The sequence below is a fragment of the Arvicanthis niloticus genome, chromosome 4, assembly GCF_011762505.2.
Source record: "Arvicanthis niloticus isolate mArvNil1 chromosome 4, mArvNil1.pat.X, whole genome shotgun sequence".
In the NCBI taxonomy this organism is placed as follows: domain Eukaryota; kingdom Metazoa; phylum Chordata; class Mammalia; order Rodentia; family Muridae; genus Arvicanthis; species Arvicanthis niloticus.
Window position 1 is genome coordinate 110,145,859 of NC_047661.1, and position 12,308 is coordinate 110,158,166.

The window sequence follows — 12,308 nt, forward strand, 5'->3', positions numbered from 1 at the left end:
CTTCATCTTGTTCATTGTTGTCAAAATGTTGGAACATATCTGAACATAGTATTTGTTGATAATTTGTGACTTTTTAAGAAAAATGTGTGAATTCACTACTTCTGTCTTCTATTGTATTTTCAGTTTATTTCTTGCTTATTTATAAAAGTCTTCTATAAAATTGAATATGGACATGGGCATGCCCCACTAGAAGGAAGTATTTGTTTTCTCAGCCTCAGTGAATGCCTGTGTGTGTTTGAGATTGGTTCTAATGCTATGAATTTATCTGGCCTCCAAAATTGGGAATCTGCATGTCCAATTGGTTTTGGCCGATCAATAGAGAGCCAACAGCCAATGGCTGAGCAGGTAAATTGAGGAGGGCCCTTAGTTTTACATGGGCTAGGCACTGGGAGAGAGAGAGAAGAAGAGTATCACCGTGATTCAGAGGGAGATGGACCAGATTTAGAGCTGCAAATGAAAATTCATCGGAAAAAGGCTTAGGAGAGGAGTCGGAAGAGGAAGTCCAAGAGGAGCTGGAGGTGGAAGGACAAGGGAGGAGAAGAATGTGGCCTGGAAAAATTGCAAGTTTTAAGGGATCTCATAGCTGGAGAATAGAGTAGCGCAGTGGTAAATCTATCCAAGCTAGGCCCCCAGTTTATATCCATAAATATTGAGTTGTGTTTTTCTTGACTGGACTTATTTGGATCGGAGATTTACCACAACAGTGGACATATTTTTTTTCTATTTTTCCATTGTTTTATATTCATTTGCTGTCCTACTTCTGACCAACAGTAATTTTTTAAAAACAAATTTAGTCAAATGAATAAAAATTTGATTCAGGAGAAGAGAAACTGTATTATTTAAGAAAAATCATGTTGTTTTTTTTTTTTAATAAAGAAAACTGCCCAGTTACTTGGCTTTTGAGCCTTTTCTTCAAAAAAAGAAAAGAAAAGAAGGAAAGAAAGAAAAAAATTTAAGCCATCCTGAACTATTTCAGGGATGGGGCTGAGGTTCTTTTGGGGTCAGCATGAGGTCTGATATAAATTAATCCTGTCCACAATTTCCTTTAATGGATTACATAAAATTTATTTGAAAGAACTGCCTTTAGAACCCAGTTCTTCTGAATTCAATTTGAAACCCATTCTTCCATGTAATTAGAATATGTATAAGAAATGGGGGGAAAAAAGAAATGTAGTTAAATCACTTAAAAACAAAATTAATTCCCATTGCTCAAGGCCTAAAGGGAAAAATTTACAGAGTGGGCAGAGAAGATGGGTTGTCTCATTAGATTTTGTTCAGGGCCTATTATTACCAATTTACTGGCTCAGCCCTTGAATTGGATTAAAGTATCACTATGGTTTCTATATTTATAATATTATAAGGAATTTATAATGTGTCACTGGGCTAAGATTTTTCATGCTTATGTTAGCTTAAAAGCAGTCATAATACTTCATCAAAGAAACCTTTCTGTTTTCCTCATGCCATTTAATAGTATGTAGTTAGCTCATATGTGATTCTCATGCGGTGCATAAATGTTATGTCCAATTTAGTGAGGAGCCAGAAAGGCTGAGTTCTGAATAACAAGTATACTTTGCAAATCCCTGGGACTTGTGTAAAATAACGTGTCTGCTCTGTTCGGTTTTTAAGAGGTGTGTGAGCCTCAGGACATAGGACCCAGATGAGCTCTCTCTGGCAAGAATTTCAGCTTGCTAACAATTCCCTTTCTGCCCCCAGACAGGGAGACGTAAACTAAGTTCTCAACTCTCAACCTGCTTCTATTTGCTTGGTCAGTCTGCTTCTTGGGTCATTTGTTTCCTAGAGAGTTGGATCATAGGTGGGGCTGCCTCACGTTTTCCTGTTTGTGTCATCTGTCATCCTCCCCTGCGCTCTCCACCAGAGCACTTCTGGATGGAGAAGAGAGCGAGCCTCTGTCCCTTCCTTTAGTTGGTGCTTACAGTTCTAGGAGGCTGGACAGGGAACTTAGATTTGAAAAAGATTTCATCTTTGTTTTCATTAGCCTCTACAAAAATATAGCATTTACAAATAGAGGCAACCAAAATATATAAATAAATAAAATAAAGGAGGCGACCAAGTCTATTGTGGTATTAGTGATTCCTACAATTTTTGCCTGCATTATAAATGTAATATCATTATCCTATTACGTACTCTTTTGTCTCTTGGGTGGTTAGAAGACCCATAACTTTGGCGTTCTTCTTTTCATTTGGACCAATATTAATATATATTAATATTATATATATTTGTTCTTTCAAGGTATCCAGAGCTACAGCCTAATAATAAGTTGAGCCATCTTTTCAAGAATTTTCATGGAACTGAAACTTACAAAACTTATGAAATACACCAAATGATTACTAGTGAATTACTGCCTCATTCACAAACATCCTATTTATATTTAAAGGCTGTAAAGTTGGAGCTAAAATTAGTTGCTATATAATAGCTCTATATTTTTTTAAATAAAATTGATATTCTTAAGGTAGGGGCTCAAAGGGGGGTTTTAACAGTTTAAGCTCCGTTCATTAAGCTCATTAGGAGAGGTGTAGATGATTAAGGAGATGAGTAAAGATCTGTGAAATGAAAATAAATATTCGCTTAAAAATAAAGCTAAGCAAAAATGCTGTTACTACCAATAAAGGATGATATATTAAAAATCTCTCGAAGAATGGAAGCGTCCATGGAAGGATGCAGTCACATGGCACCGTTAACATTCATGGGTAATGGTTGCTCTAGGGTTGGCAGTAAATACATGGAGCTGAATAGACTGATGCTCAAGAAAGCCAGTCTGAGTTGGAAGCAGATGTACGTCATGAGCAGGGTGTCTGGCAGTACCAGCAATAGGGGCTGTGAGTCAGAAAGCCACAAGGGTGCTGCTTACTAGGTGATGGAGCCAGATGTAGCAATAACAATGGATAAAGGATGCAACAATCGAAACTTTAATTACTGCACTTTCTACTGGTAATACCAGCAGTCGGGGAGCTGCGGCCAGCCTAGGCTACAGTGAGGCCCTGTTTGAAGAAGCAGCAGGAGAAATAGAAAAATGAGGGGGTAGAGAGAGAAGTAGAGAAAAAAAACAATTCTACAGTTTTGGAGACATGTCTTTCACCATCATTGTTCAGTTGTGCAGCTTTCTGTAGAAAATGGGCCTCTTAAAAAGGAGAGCAGGTTTATGTTCACAAGAAAACCGAGCGGAACGCACAGACACTTCGCTAGTATATTAGTTACGTTTCTTGGTGCTGTGAAATGTGAGACAAGCTACTTAACGAGGGGAGGGCAGCACTATTTTGGCTTACAGATTGGGGTACAGTCCATCATGGTGGGGAAGGCATGGCATCAGGAGGCATCTAGTCACACTGAGTCTGATGTCAGCAAGAAGAGAGATGAGTGCTGATGGTCACCTCAGCTGCTTCTTTGTCCTTTTTATTTGTTCCAAGACCTCAGTCCATGGGATAGGGCCATCCAGGTCATGTCTTCTTCTCCTTCTTCCTCCTCTTCTTCTTCCTCTTCCTCCTCCCCTTCTTTTTCCTCCTCTTCCTCCTTCTCCTCCTCTTCCTCCCCACTCTTCATCCTCCTCCTCTTTCTCTTCTTCCTCCTCTTCCTCCTCCCCTTCTCTAGCTATGCATCTCAGGAAACAATCTCATAGTTATGATTACATGTGTGTTTCTTTGCTGCTCTAAAACCTAGTTGGCAGTACCGATTGACATGAGTCCATTCTGTCAACACACCAGCCAAATGTCACTTTGAAATCATGATATTCCACCTCTATCCCAGAAAAAAGAAATGCCCTGTTAATTTTATAACACAAAATGTATTTGTTACATTTCATGAAGTACCCAAAATTTCCAGGAGTATTCAAAAGTATAAACATAAAGTTTCTACTGAGGCTCATTCAATCTCTTAGGATGAGGCCCTGTTTTTAAAAAAGTTACATATTTCTAATATAATGACACAAAGTCCAACAGAGAGAAATAAGGCATAGTTAGGAATGATGAGACCATAGCAAGACCTACACCCAGGGGGCAAACACCAAATTCTGCAACTTCGTATCTGGCATCTGGGGCTCATATTGGAATCATCTGGGCCTCTTCTGGAGTGGTGTGTAGCCCTGCCCACTCAGCTTTCTAGCCTAGAGTCGACCATTTACTTGGACCACCTTCCCTCACATTTAGTTGGAAAATCGACAGCATCTGCTTCACACATACTTCAGGAAAAGGAAAGCCAATCAACTGAAAATCTAAAAAACCTCAGAAGTTGTCTCTGATGTTAGCAACCTGGTATTTTGTTTATTGTGAAGTGTCTATAAACTAAATTTCTATAGACTAAAAGCTACTCAATATATTGAGAGTCCTACACTTTCCATGCTATAGTTGCCTTCTGGGCTCCACATTGGACTGGCTCCTGGACATCTCACTACTCCCAGATACAAAATCAGAATGATGGCTAAGCTTGGCTACCTACCAGACACCCCAACCTTCCAAACCTGATGAGTTTTGTATTTTATTTGTAAATTCTGGAGATGCGTTCAAGAGCTTTTTTGCACGTATGTTTTGATCCCCATCTAAAGTTAAGAATTAAGACACATACTTGCTAGTTAGGTGGTTTCATTGCTGTGAGGAGACATCATGACCAAGGTGACTCTTACAAAGGAAAACATTTAGTTGGGGCTAGCTTACAGTTTTAGGTTAGTCCATTATTATCATGATGGGAAGCATGGCAGCCTGAAAACAGATGTAATAGAGAAGCTAAGGGTTCTATATCTTGATTGGAAGGCAACCAGGAGGAGACTGTGCTCCACACAACGAAGAACTTGAACACAGGAGACCTCAAAGCCTGGCCCTGACAGTGACACACTTCCTCCAACAAGGCCACACCTCCTAATAGTACCTCTCCCTATGGATAGCCAAGCATTCAAACACATGAGTCTATGGGGGCCATACCTATTCAAAACACCACACTTGCTACATGATAGTGAAATATGTCCACAGAAGAAAGTCGATGACTTAAGCTCCAAATGTCTACATTTGAGATGGGCAAGTATTGTTGAACAAACATCTTCAGAAATTTGTATTTTAAAGTTAACCAGTAAGCCAAGCTTGTTCTCATAACATGTATCATATATTTGGTTTTGATCTATAAATATTTCAGTAAACTGTAGAAAATGAAAGATGGGAATTTACATGTTCAAAAACAAACCATTTCTTTTTAATGCCATAAAGTAATACGTTCCTAAATCACATACCTGGAGAGTTTGATGTTAACTTTAAGAATCTAGACTATTAGACAGCTCAGAACCTTGTTTCCATAGGAATTTCTTTCTCAAATATCCAATATTTGAAATTTAAGTGAAACTTTAAGCTTTCTTTTTTTACACATAAGCAAAATTATATAAATAATGAGATAAAAGCAGGAAGGAAATGTTTCCATTTTTTATAGGACAACTTAGCTTGCAATTCAGCCTAATCAAGTTGACATGTTACAAAACCACTAATGTCAATTTTTTTTTTGTTTTTGTTTTTTTTAGAAACTAGGCTGAGCAATGTCTAAGTGGCTGGTGCATCTCTAAAAGATGGAACCTGGGTAAAACCAGTTTTGGTTTTGACTGTCACAATTTAGGTGCAGAAAGAATCCAGTAGGTGCCCAGTAGGTGAGGATGTAAATGCTGCTCACAGTTGGAGAGGAAACTGGTAGAGGTCCCGAAGACCTGTTCAATGAGCTCTCCCCCAAGCTACTGGACTACAGAGAAGGAAACGGCAAGTGTAGCTTAGTGGCTGGTTCCTTCCTCAGAACCAAAGCTCCCATTGTTAGCTGGAACAAAGACTGCAAAGTAAAGACGGCTGTGGTAACTAGCTCTGGCCTCTGGACCAGACAGAAACACTTGTGATGTATACAATTACAGAGGAGGAGTAAGAAATTACCTGTACTTGGGTTAAATATTAAAGGGTCTTATGGGCCAAGTTGCGTTTGAGGGAATTACAGATTTAGGGTAACTCTGTGTCAAATGTCTTCACAAAGAGGCCCAGTGATTATACATTATAGTCGTGTGTATGTGTGTGTGTGTGTGTGTGTGTGTGTGTGTGTGTGTGTGTGTGTGTGTACACACTCGGGTCTCCTAGTTTGGAATGGTCCTTTAGAAGTTTCTGGAGCCACGCAACCAGTGCTACATTAATAGAATCAAAGTCTGATCCAGAGACTGACAGTGTTGAGTGTGTTCGTGGTGGTGAATTCCTGGGGCTATAAAGGTTCTTGTCTCCTTGTCTTGTCGGTGGTCTTAGGCCTCGGAGGGCTTGCAGAGGAAAAGTGAAGGTAGGTGGCCCCAGGAATCCAGAAGAGGGTGGGACTTGATGCCACTTGAGGCCGACCGGGTAGGCAGTGCGGGCTCCGGGCGGCAGGGGGCGCCGTCGAGCGGCCGCACCGGGCCCAGCACCGAGCCGCCGGTTCTCGCAGACCGTCCGCCATGCGCGCGCTGCTGCCGCTGCTGAGCGTCGGCCGAGGGTGGCGCGTGGGGGCCGCCGCCCGCCCTCCGCGCCGCGTCATGTCCCTGTACCGCACGGAGGAGCTGGGCCATCCCCGCTCGCAGGACTACCGCCTGTTCTTCAGTAAGTCGCTCGCCCAGCTCCGCGCCGGTCCGCGGAGGAGCCGCGGCGCCGAGCTCTGCCCGGCCGGGTCGGCAGCCCGCGCCCAAGCCCGGGGCGGCGGGGACGGGTCGCGGCGCGCAGGGCGGCGCGGGGCCAACCGCTCTGTGCAGCGACCGCAGCCGGCCCGCGGCGCCTCGCTCCTCCCTCTGACCTCCGCGCCGTGGCCTGCCGCTCGCCCGCTGCTCGCCCGCGCCGCCCTCCCGGGCGCTGCTGAACCCTTCCCCCTCCGCACGGACGCAGAACTTTGGGGACCGGGGGCTTCACTCCGAAACCGAGTTTGCCTGCGACCGCGACCTTGCTGTCAGCGCAGGCGTACACGGAGGGAGGAAGTGGGAGGGGAATGTGAGCCGGGCACTGGGATAAGGCTTGTGGGCACCACACACGCCATCACGAAACCTTTTGTTTTATAAGGTAACTTAAAAACAACAACAGTAAACTGAGTTTTTCACCTAAAAGTTTGCACCCTGAATACCAATCCACAGGACTGGTAGGAGACTGGCTGGCGTTCTGGCGAGAACGTGGTACCATTTCTTGCCCTGCACATTGAGCAAAACCTAGAGGGAGGTGTCTGGTGTTTTGGGCTAGCCTCCAAAGACAGAAAAGCTCCTGGCTACTCTCCTTTTCTTTTCACTCTGTAGGTCTTGTTAACAATAGCATGAAAATAGCCACGTAGATGAGTTGCCTTCGTGCCTCATTGACTGGTAGGGGAGCTGTAGCAATGTCAAGTCTTGTGCACACCTGTTAGGTTCCGCCCTAAAGGCGGAAATACAGACCTTTTGCTCTGAGACCCCATCCTGGACGAATGTCTTGAGAAGCATTAGAATTTTTCTTTTTCTTTTTATTTTTTTCCCCCTGTAAAACGGGGTTGCAGAAATTACTATGTGTGTTCAAAGTCGTCACCAGGCTAGTATCGTAACTTGAAATCATTAATAACTGTACTTTGATGTTTCTAGTTACTTTTCTCGAGCTTAAGGTTGAGGATTATTTTGTGATCAAGGAGCAAACCTAGCTTAAACTCTTGTCTTTTTGTTTTGCTGTGTTTTGAGATAGGGTTTCACCGCAGCCCTGGACACCTTGGAGCTCACAGTAGTATACCTCCCTCTGCCTCCTGGATTGAACACATGGGACACTTTGAATGGCAAACTCTTGAAGTTATAATGCATCTTACACTAAATAGTTTCTTCACAATTAGTTTGTATTTTCTCTTCTACCCTACAGTTTTGTTTTGTTTTGTTTTGTTTTGTTTTTCCCCACCTTGTCTCGTTTCTTGTTTAGGCAAGATGGATTAGGTCTTTTTAAAAGAGGGTGTGTACACAACCCGGAGCCTGGGTAGACAACAGCCTCAAAACAAGGAACATAAAAATAAAACATCCGAAGGAAGAGAAGCCCTTAATAAGTGTGCTCATTTCTGAATGGATTGTATTCCCAGAGTTACAATGTATCAGCCACTGGAAATGTTTTCCAAACAAGTGTGTAATATGGCGGATATGTCCTGGGTTTTCAATCAGTGCAGTAGTATGTCATGAATGTCTTCTGTCAGAAACATGCTAGTCTTTCTACGGTGTCAGAATTAATCAAATAACATTACATTGAGAAGCCACATGGGTTTCGTGGAGCCCCGCTTTGCCCCGATTACTGGCCCAAGCAAACACAGGTTCTGTGTGGGTGGGTGCATGCACACACACGTGGAGGCCAGAAGTATGAAGTATTGTTCCTTGGGTGCCGTCTACTGTATTTTTTGAGACAAAGTGTCTCACTGATCTGGAGATAGGTGAGGCGAGATGGCCAGTAGCCACAGAGATCTGTTTGTCTCTGCCTCTCCATCGCTGGGATAATAAGCATGCCTCACCATGTTTGGCTTTGTTACCTGGGTTCTGGGGAGTGAACTCAGATCCTTATGCCTGCTTGCACAGCCAAGCACTTTGCCAACCAGGTTATCTCCTCAGCTCAAGCCAGGCTCTTGAGTCCAATCTTAGCTACTGCTAACTCTAAGCTCACACCCGCTATGGTGAATGCATCTCTAGGTGTGGGTTACAGAATGACCGCAGAAGAGTTAAGGAGGCTGTAGCTGTTTTAGGGCTTCCCTGTACAGAAAGGCAGAAACTTACTGATGCAGATACAGAGAGAATCACTGCAGGTGTTTGTACTAGGTGCTGGGAAATCAGATAAGTCAGAGGTTTGAATCAGGCCGAGAGCCACAGGGTCAGAGTTGAGCTGAGCTTCAAGGTTGAGTCAGGTAGTCCATGTGAATGAAGTGTTGGGAGTGTGGAAACTGATGTGCAGAACCAGACCAGAAGCGTGCCTTCAGGAGTGGGCCAGAAGAATTCTAGTAGGCTGCATCTGAAGCCCCAGGGACAGTGGGAGCTGTCTGTCCTTTGGCACAGCTGATGATCAGAGGACAGGTCGGTGGGAGTCATAATCCTTCAGGATTAAGTGTCCCTGATGCGGACAGGAGGTAGAAATATAATAGGCTGTTTAGGGTAGAGGTAGAGTTGGGTTAATTTTTTGTTTTTGCTTTGTTTGTTTGTTTTTTTTTTTTGTGCGTGTGTGTGTGTGTGTGGGGGGGGGGTTTGTTTGTTTGTTTGCGTAGCTAAAAGTTGGAAATGTCCTTGCTTTTGACCTAGCCAGATGCCAGAAATGCTGGAAGGGAGTTCTGGTTCCTTGTCTCTTCTAACCTCTGTCCCGGAAGCTATATATGGAGGTGTGATTGAAAGTCCAGTCCAGACACTAGTGCATCCTGGATCCCTAGATTTTCATGGTTAAAAACAAAAACCAAAAAGCAATGAGTTATTTCTATTTCCCATTCTCTGCCCATCTTCTAAGTGATTAGACTGTTGAGGGGAATGTCATTCTTTGAAACCATGGAGGATGGGTATACCACTCTGTAGAGGCTCAATGAGGAAAAGCAATTTCCTCCTGTCCCAAAGACTGAACCTTTGGCCCTGGGTGGAGATAAAACATGCTGCTGTTCTCCAAAGATTAGAACATTATGTCAACCCCCATAAGAGCTAATCCATCTGGGCCTGTCAATCACCTGGCCAAGACTGGCTGTCAGGAGGGCTGATACACCTAAGGATATGCCAAGCAGATTGGAGGAATAATTACGCCTTTAATATGTAATAAGGATATTGTACTTACACTTCCAGGAAACCCTACCCCAGCGTAGAAGCTGACAGAGCTTCTGCCTCATAGCATTGCTGAGCCCGCCCACTTTTCTAAGTTACTTGGAAAATGTAGTTCTTTCTTTTTTCCAGACTTTCTGAAGCCACCCCTCCCCTTTCACCATCTGGCTTTCACCACCAACTATGGCTTTGTCTCTTCCTCTTCCCAGTCTTCTTCCAGGGAGCTGGCCCAATTCACAGCCTGCAACCTCTGATGGTTGTTCTTCAATTTCTAATAAGATTGTTGTCACACTTCCTTTCAAGTGTGCTTCTAGGTTCTTCTATTAATGGGACTAGAAACCCCAAAGTGGAAACACAGTATCTAGGGCCCAGTGTGGGGCTCCCCACAGTTTCTGTGAACATGTTTCCTTTATGGCATCCAGGTGAGGATGTTGTAGTGTGTGTGTGTGTGTGTGTGTGTGTGTGTGTGTGTGTGTGCATGCACATGCCAGCTACACATGTGGGTCCTGGAGAGCAAATGCAGGTTATTATGCTTGGCAGTGTCTTTTTGCACTGAACTGTCTTGCCAGCCATTGATAAGACTTTAATATGCCATGTGTTCCTTTGTTCCATTTTACTCCGGTGACTTGATAGAGCAGCTCTGTGTGAACTTTTAGGAATGATATATATTTATCTCTGTGCCTCGTGGGTGGGGCTGGACAGGGCAGTAGACTGTGCACTTTTTGTAGACCATATCCTGATCTAGGTAGGTTGTATCTCATTATACATTATAGTAGTTTCAGGCTAGTCCCTGTCCTGAGAAACTCCATTCTACAAGCAGAATTTAACTCTTTTGAATCCAGATGCAGAGATGGGAGGACTCTGCACCTTGGTTGACAATAAACGACCAGCCTAATAATCTGCATTTGCTCTCCAGGACCCACATGTGTAGCTGGCATGTACACACACGCACATGCACACGTACACACACACACAAAGGTGCTAAGACATCCTCACCTACTTGCACAGTTTGCCAAGCACTGGATTTGGATGGGGAGACCTGGATCTTAATCTTGGTTCTCCTGCTGTGTGCTACCGGGCAGGTGATGGTAATGTTTCCTCCTGCGACAGTTCTTACAGTGAGGCAGCGAACCTTGTCATAATCCTCAAGGTCCTTCATAGCATTAGCATTCCTTCAAGGCATCGAATGCATTCATAGTAAAAATTCAAGTACTCTGTGTTGGGCAAGGTCTGTGACACAATCTCTGAGGCTACACTGTAATTTGGTTTTTGGTTTTAGCATCAAATGTACATAAGATTATTATGAAACTAGGATGCCATAAGTAAAATTTATTTTTATTCACTAGAGTGAGTAAAATAGAGCAAATGGCAAGAATCCAAATAAAATTGAGTGCTATCTGGGGGAAGGGTTCAAATGGCTTAATTCTTACTGTAAAGTGGAGTTAGACAATTCCTGTACCTACCACCAGAGGGCACCAGTGGCCCAGGACTGCTGAAAGGGGTGGATGAAAAGGCAATCTACTTGAGGGTGAGCTGGGGAAGAGGAGATGAAGAACATGTTGCTTTTTATCCAAACAGTCACAATAACTGAAGGAGAGTTTCAACAGTAACAGGAGATGAAAATGCTGACCACTGGTTATGTTTATGATTACAGTAACTCATTGTAATATCAAAAAAATAAAATAAAATAAAATAAAATTATAAAAAAAGGAAGGACCCAACCTGGATGCATTCGGTACTTGTGCCTATAAGCAGTTCAAGGGTGTTATGTTTCAACAGAAGAAATGCCAGAGTTACGGGATGAAAGTCATCGTTCAGCATTTTCCCGTATTTCAAACATATCCCAAGTCTCTGAGATATTGATACAGTTGCAGACGAAACATTTTTGAGCTTCAGTGTTTTTTTTAAACCTCTACAACTAATAAGAATAATTGGGTGATGATGAAGTGCTCTTTAAAAATTGGAATATGCAGAAATAATAGAGACACGAAACTGGGTGGTAACGGGAAAGCATGTCGGGGACTGCCCACCCCTCTCTGCCCTGTCCTGTACACCTTGCTTACTGACATCATTTTGTAAATTGTGGAGTAAGGGGCTTGGACCCAGTGACCCAAACTGCTTTCTTGAACACAAGTGTCCATTTGATACATTAGTTTGCTTTCAAGCACAGGATTTTGTGGTTTAACTAAAACATTTCATTTTATTGTCATCTTGGAGAATAATAATGTACACCCTAAAGTTCTGAAAAATTCTGGTGTAAGGCAACATGTCCCAAACATCTGAACCATGGGACTTACTTCTTAGAACATTGTTAACAGCCTTGTCCAGTGTTTCTCAACCTGTGGGTTGTGACCCCGAATGGCCCTTTCATTGGGTCACATATAAGATACGGTGCATATCAGATATTTACATTATTATTCAGAACAGTAGCACAATTACAGTTATGAAATAGCACTGAAAATGGTTTTATGGTGTGTGGCCACCACAACATGAAGAACTATATCAAAGTGTGTCATAGCCTTAGGAAGGTTGAGAGCCACTGTCCCCGTAGCTCTAGAGT

At 43.1% G+C, this 12,308-nt stretch overlaps 1 protein-coding gene across 2 annotated transcripts in view; it reads left to right on the forward strand.

Moving 5' to 3' along the window:
* Positions 1-6,358: 6,358 nt before the first annotated feature.
* Positions 6,359-12,308, forward strand: part of Ppa2 (inorganic pyrophosphatase 2) — a 69,717-nt gene continuing 63,767 nt past the window's right edge. The window contains exon 1 of one of the 2 annotated variants that reach the window (XM_034499383.2): positions 6,359-6,587. In XM_034499383.2, the coding sequence (XP_034355274.1) occupies positions 6,446-6,587 (142 nt within the window). In that variant the 5' untranslated portion in view covers positions 6,359-6,445. The remainder of the gene's footprint in view (positions 6,588-12,308) is intronic. The other variant, XM_034499382.2, reaches the window with a different exon arrangement.